This window comes from Berghia stephanieae, chromosome 3 (genome assembly GCF_034508935.2).
Source record: "Berghia stephanieae isolate SIO BIC M18660-M18661 chromosome 3, UCSD_Bste_1.3, whole genome shotgun sequence".
Taxonomy (NCBI): domain Eukaryota; kingdom Metazoa; phylum Mollusca; class Gastropoda; order Nudibranchia; family Aeolidiidae; genus Berghia; species Berghia stephanieae.
Window position 1 is genome coordinate 98,349,601 of NC_088362.1, and position 7,765 is coordinate 98,357,365.

The 7,765-nt window shown below is 35.0% G+C and overlaps 1 protein-coding gene across 2 annotated transcripts in view; it reads left to right on the forward strand.

The window, feature by feature from the left end:
- LOC144968950 (T-box transcription factor TBX1-like) overlaps nt 1-1,382 on the forward strand; it is a 55,082-nt gene extending 53,700 nt beyond the window's left edge. For both annotated transcript variants that reach the window (XM_078907840.1, XM_078907841.1), the window contains exon 9: nt 700-1,382. In XM_078907840.1, the coding sequence (XP_078763966.1) occupies nt 700-1,043 (344 nt within the window). In that variant the 3' untranslated portion in view covers nt 1,044-1,382. The remainder of the gene's footprint in view (nt 1-699) is intronic.
- Nucleotides 1,383-7,765: the final 6,383 nt, after the last annotated feature.

Consider the following 7,765-nt stretch of genomic DNA (forward strand, 5'->3'; position numbering starts at 1 on the left):
TGAAGTACTTTTCTCTGTAATAGAAAACAAAAACAAAATAAACATTTTCTTGAACAAAACCACATAATATTAGGAATGAAGAAAGGTGTTTTTTTTCTTTTTAATAGGTTAATCCTAACCGATTTGATAAGAACCTGGTTATGATTCAAATGTGTGTGTAAAGCATCTAGAGATGACGCATAACTTGTAAAGAACGTGACTGTTCGTTTGTGACGTTTCTGGTTGTAATAATTTAGAAAGACTTTGACAACATGAGAGTCACTTTAATCGCTTGATATTTGAAGAGTGAGTCTTCTGGTCAAAATGTTGAATACGTGTTTTCCCGTAGCCATCGTTAAGTTATAGCCTGACACTGAAACCCAAAAAGACTGGCATTTTGACGTCATTTTTTTGGTCAGTGTCAGCGTAGCCATCGTTAAGTTATAGCCTGACACTGAAACCCAAAAAGACTGGCATTTTGACGTCATTATTTGGTTTTTGCACCGCTAGTGAGTTGTCGTTAGTAGTGCTCATGGAAACAAGTGGTCCCATTGGTTGAACTATTGAATACAACTCACGATTTGTTTTCTTTTGCGGCAAAAGACTGGCATGTTGACGTCATGTTTGGTCAGTGTCAGGCTATAAGTTAACGATGGCTACGGTCATACCCAGAGACTGGAGGACCTAATACAGACAATATTTTTTCATTTTATTTTTCAGGTGAAATGGTCACTGATCAACCTCCCTCCTTCTCGTCCATGACACCTCCCATGTCACCTATGACCTCTATACCCCCACCACCCCTCCCTTCAATGTCCACCATGTCCATGCTACCCACCCCTCTACAAACAAGTCGACCCACTCATCTGTACCAAGATTACTACGCAAGTTATGGCCCCTACTCGGAGTCCTACATGAACTCTTCCAAAAGCAGACCTTCGCCTTACTCGTGCCCTACCGTGGCTGACTACGGTTCCTACGCGGCAACATCGCCTCGCATGAAAAGCCTTTACTCACCTCCAAGGCCCAACAATTTTGCATACGGTGCCTATGGGACACGATGATGACAAGCATCATCATCACGATCATTGTTGTCATCATCTTGCACTCTGTTAACGATTTTGCAACGAAGAACCTGTAAATACAGTATTATGGTCATGGAAATGTCCTCCCATTTTAATAAAAAGGGGAAGCACTTGCTCCTTGTCAACAGAGAAGCGCACATCATTGTAAAGAATTCAGAATATTCAAGAGCAAGACGTGTTATAACCCAAGTCCGTCATCGTGAGAAACGGCGTAATCACCTGAAGAATTTGAATATTTTTCTGACTTCTTTTATTACTGTGAGATTACTCCTTATAATTATAAATTTGTTCGTGTGTCACAACTCAGAATGAACAATGTATTGCCATTGATATATACATATACATATACATATATATATATATATATATATATATTATATATATATATATATATATATATATATGTATAAATATTTATATATATATATATATATATATATATATATAATATATATATATATATTGAATTGTGTTGGATACAAATATGGTACGAATAGTGCTCGACATGTAGCAATGGCTCGACATTGTGGTAAATATTAAAATAATATATATATATATATATATATATATATATATATATATATATATATATATATATACATAGGTATGTGTGTATGTGTGTGTGTGTGTGTGTGTGTGTGATATGGCAGAAGGCTTTATTTAGTGTATTTTTACAGTATGACAAAACAAAGTGCCTAATGTTCATTGAGGAAGTTGTTGTGCAAAGAGTATATCTAATCACGAACTATCTAGTCCAAAAACGCTGAAGTGGATTCATTAATCGCTGGTGATTGGACCCACTAAGATATTCCCCTTGGAGAAACAAATTGATTTTAAAATTGATTGCTTCAATCAATAGGGAATGAGATTAGTGGAAGAGTAGCGTCCCTTGATTGGACGTCATTTTACAGAGAGAACGTCAAAATGGTTTTGCGCATGCGTCTCTCTCGTCCTCTCTTTCGGTGAAGTGTCTCATGCCGTACAACCAACATGACGCTCTCTCTCTAATAACTTTTCCGCTCGTGACTTCCAATCAAGGGACGCTACTCTTCCGCTAATCTCATTCCCTATACACATCTAGTGACCACTCAATATTTGAAGTGATGATTCATATTTTTATAATCTCCCAAATCCGGTATTATGACGAAATGTATTTAATTAAGCCCCTTGGATGGTGTCATAGAATCCTACCATATTTCCTTGCATGAAGGGGCGCAACTCCGCATAAATAATGTGTTTTATGTTTTTAAAAAATATTTATGAGATAACTGACTACCCATGCTATTTCAATGAAATAAAAAGAAAAAGGAAGGGAAAAGAATAAACTTTCATAGAAAGTCTTGTGGTATGACACTCGCATTCGGATCGGAAGGTCCTGGGTTCGAGCCTCTTTCGGCGCATAGTTGAGTCCTTGGAAAAGTATCTTTACTCACATTCTCTCATCGTGCTCATGTGTAAAATGAGTATCTGGCCGTTAACAGCGTTGTCTCTGTCGGAGAAAATTGTAATATCGTGATTCTGTTGGCCAGGTGCCCCTTTTAAACCGCTTTGAGCACGTTTAGTGGATATTGCTCTATATAAAAGCTTTTTTAAGGTTTTTCGATTGTAAAAAAATAAAATAAAAAAGGGGTTTCAATTGTGTCATGTCTTTTGGAAATATATTATAATATAAAGTGAGAATGTGAGAATAAGAAAATGATCCATTTTTTAAAGTATAATTAAATCTTCTAAATGAACTTATAAATTTCAATGATAACCTAATAATTCAATTTTAAGTACCTACGTGGTTAAACCCAAAATATTTATCTACCCCTTTTAGCCAATCGATCGCATTTTTGGAAGTGGAAACAATTTTGTGAACAACCCTTTTATACGACTGACATATCGATGTCGAATAAAGCATATTATTATGGATGTCCTTTCTTCAAATTCGAGTGTGCTGTGGATGAATAAACAAAGGTCATTCGTAAAAATGACAGTTAGAGTTTATGCCGAATCAATCAGGAAACAGTAATCTTTTATTGTCATTTTACCTTAATGTGTTACCAAATATTATAAGCAAGACTTAATTGGATTCAGTAGTCTGATGTCACGCCGCCCGGCACGGCGGCCATCTTGGTTATAAACAAAGAAAATCATTACTTTTTATTTTTCAAGCTGGCTAGAACCTTTCATATATCTTGTGATCAGAATGTATAAAAGTCAAAACAAGATCATATTTATAATGTTTTTCTCTGGATACGCTTTTATGCTCGTCGGAGAAACATTTCATAAGGACGTCCACCATTGTTCCGATCGTTTAGAGCCAGTTTCTAAGTTATCATGCGTCATTACGAGGGAAGTGATGTCATGACTGTTGAAGCGTATTAGTGCTGATAATGTCTGTCATCAGATATTTATGTGGATGTGATTGTGATTGTGATTGCCAGTTTAGAATTCTTAATGCCAAATTCAAATTATTTGACTACGAAATCAAATGTTCAGTCTTTTCGCAGTTTTCTCATCAACACTAATACTTGAAAGACAAATTAGGACACAAGAATGATTTTTATAGGGAATGAGATAAGCGGAAGAGTAGCGTCCCTGATTGGACGTCACCGGCGGAAAAGTTATTAGAAAGAGAACCTCGTGTTGGTTGTGCGCAAGCGTCTCTCGTCCTCGCTTCCGGTGAAAGCGGCATGAGACACTTCATCGAAAGCGAGGACGAGAGAGACGCATGCGCAAAACCAGTTTGACGTTCTCTCTGTAAGGTGACGTCCAATCAAGGGACGCTACTCTTCCGCTAATCTCATTCCTTATAAGGAAAACAAGATAAGTTGAACATTTTATAAGTGGTTATTTTTGTTGTTATCATTATTATTACTATTATTATCATTATTATTACCATCATCAATATCATCATTATCACCATCATCATAATCACGATCATCATCATCATCATCATCATCAACATCATCATCATCACCATCATCATCATCATCATCATCATCATCATCATCATCATCATCATCAGCAGCAGCAGCAGCAGCAGCAGCAGCAGCAGCTCACAATCATAATTATTGTTTTGGTTCTTGTTGTTGTTTTCATAATGTTAACAAAAGTGATTATGATATTATGATTTATCATTAAAACAATAATTTGTGCCTTTATTATAATAATCGATATCAACAACATAAAATTCTAAACCTCTGTAGATTTGGAGCTTCTTATTATTCTAAACGATTTCAATGATGTATTTTACTTGTTAAAATATTTGTTTCTTATCAAAGAATATAACTGTTAAAGGACTAAATATTATACTCTAATTGCTCCAAATCTTAAGAGACAAAGTTCTTCCATGAGATAATAATGATATAGTGTGTGGAGCCGTAGCCATCGTTAACATATAGATAGTATGCGCTTGGCTAAAAATTCACAACATTGCCATCCGGAAGTATAGTTGACCAACACACAAAACTCATGTAACCATGATTTTTTATAGTCTGGATAATACAGTTTTTATGTGAGATTTACACATAAACGCGGATGGCAAAAAAAAAAAAAAACAATAATAAAGACCTGAGTGACATCAACTTGATTCTATCTATAGATAGAATGAAGTTGACGTCAATCAGGTCTTTGTTATTGTTTTTTTTTGCCATCCCCAATTATGAGTTCTCACTAAACTGTATTAACATGCCTATAAACGTTCATGGATCCACACTGTTGTGTGTGTTTGTCTGTTATACTTCCGGATGGCAATGTTGTGAGCTTCTTAACCAAGCGCGTACTATCAATAAGTTAACGATGGCTACGGTGGAGCCCGGGATGACCGAAGTCATTCGAGCACCGAGTTGGATCGTCATAATTTAGTCACATATCTGAGTTGGTCGTTTATGGCACTGGTTGCGTAACGGCTCGACGTCAGGGATGGTGTATGGTGACGATCAATCGGAATAACATCATTGGCCGATGATATCGTAGCCATCGTTAAGTTGTAGCCTGACACTGAAGCCCAAAAAGACTGGTATTTTGACGTCATTATTTGGTGACGCCTAGTGAGTTGTCGTTAGTAGTGCTCATGGAAACAAGTGGTCCCATTGGTTGAACTATTGAATACAACTCACGATTTGTTTTCTTTTGTGGCCAAAGACTGGCATTTTAACGTCATTTTTTGGTCAGTGTCAGGCTATAAGTTAACGATGGCTACGATGATATGCCTCAAGCACCCCCACCAACGGCAAGATGGTGGTGAGTCATTAGGGGTGTCCATTAATTTGATGGCATCGATTGCCCAAGTCTACGTGTACCTATTTTCAGGTCTGATAACCCAATGGTAATGATGGACTCAATGGTGTAATGGAAATACTCTCAAAACGACGTAATGTAAATGTTGCTGCTCGAAGCTCGAAGAAATAAATAATAATGTGAAATTGAATGTAAGCTTCAATTTAATTACAAAAACAGATCAAATGAACGTTTCGGGTTTCCCCTTTGTCAACAAAACAGGATGAATGAAACACCACAAATCAATGAGACTATCACATTGTCTCATTCATCTGTGGTGTTTCATTCATCCTGTTTTGTTGATAAAGGGGAAACCCGAAACGTTCATTTTATCTGTTTTTGTAATTAAATTGAAGCTTACATTCAATTTCACATTATTATTTATCTCAAAAACAACTCAAAATTGGATACATTACATCAATGTTAAATTAAGCCCATAATTTCATTCGGTCATCAGACCTCAAATATTTATGTGCCCTTCGAGCAAAGTTAAGTCTGCATGAAAGCTCACGCACAAGCTTTGTGAAACAATTCAAGTTTCAAGTCCGTCTGACTTCTTGATTCTTTGTGATTCTTTTTTTTTTTTGTTTTGTTTTTATTTTTGCATATATTTTTATTAATCATTGATGGATGATTTATTTCTTATAAACATGCCTGGCAATGGCATAAGATATCTTAAATTTTCTTTTTTCTTTTTTTTTTTTTAAAGAGAGAAATGTGACCATCGTCCTTATCCGGTGTTATGTCGGAGTGAAAATGACGCTAAAAATTGATTTTTAAATTTTCTACCTATTCTTTTAAAAAGATAGATAGCGTTGGGGGTCAAAATTGTTCTGTGACCATAATATACAGCCCATGTCAAATTTTTGCCAACGAGCAAAGAATTAGTGACAAATCCAAAAAAAAAAAAATATATATATATATATAAAACTATATTATTACAGTTTGATGTACAAGTAACCGGCAAAACTTAAAAAAAAAAATTAGGGTAATTCTAACACTCGTTGACTCCAATGATTATTTATGGCCACCCTCTTGCCAGATGCATTTGCGCTCACCAACAGATTTTATTACAAGACCGACTTTGATCGTTGATGGCTCAAACGATATGTGTCGATCTATGTCAATTTCTATAATACAGTAGTATAATAATTAAAATAGACGGCTGCTTGATCGCATTGCGGAAAATATTGCGGGTGTTCCACTGGTAATATAAAATTTGAATTTCATTAAAATCATTCATTCTGCAAAATTTTGTTTAAAAAATACATCGACTTTAAACTTATTACCCTGTGAGATTCATTCTGACATAATACCTGGAAGACGCGATGGGTCCCTTTTCAATAGTTGGCAAAGTATTCTTTCCCATATATTTAACATAATTTCGCCTTTGTTGACTTCGTGTTTTCATTGTGATTCAATTCATATAAAATGATTATTTTGATATAAATTGTGTGCATTATATTGTATTCAGCAATCATTGCAATAAATTCACTACACTGTTTAATTATATTTACTCGCAAAAACATTTATTCAAATTACGTTTTCTTGTTTGAATTCATAAATTCACAGTAATTCACGAAAACCATCTGTTCCACGAAGAAGAAACATTGTAAATGTAACCTAAATAAATTTAAATTACATCATTATAAAGTGTTTTTGATTTTTGGAGATGTTCTACAATGTGGGATCCAACTTTTACCAAATTTCTATTTATGATATCATAAGAAAATTCTTACATTTAAACTTATTTATCTATGAAATATATTTCGATATTTTTCAAAATATCGCAGTAAAAATTGTAGGTAGTTTTCAAAACCTGTTAAGAAGCATTTCCCAAATCAGAGAAAACTACAATTTTGTTTTCATTTTGAATTAAAGAGGAAGACACGGACATGTCTTGTTTTGCCTCATAACACAAAATTCCATGTCTGTTTTGAACCTTCGAATTTTCTCTGGTGATTCTAATGTGTCCAATAGATTGGTCGAGAGTTTTAATTCATATTCGATACGGATGTGAATTAATATGTTTTGAAGGTCGCTTCCTCGTGGTTCCATCATAACTCACAAAATGATAAAACCTTTCTCAGTGCATTTCTGTGAGCGTCCTTTTCTACTTTTGTTTTTGCCAACCAATCAAATTGTGCAAAATTTCTAAACGATTCAAATCATATGACAGCGATTGTAGGACAACGTGGCTGCGATCAATTGGATTCAATAGTCTGATGTTACGTCGCCCAGCAACGGCGGCCATCGTGGTTCTAAACAAATAAATTCGGTACTTTTTATTTTTCATGCTGGCTAGAACTTTTCATATGTCTTGTGATCAGAATGTGTAAAAGTCAAAACATGATCAGATTTATAATGTTTTTTTTCCCTTTGGATACGCTTTTATGCTGTCGGAGAAATATTTCATAAGGGCGTCCGCCATTGTT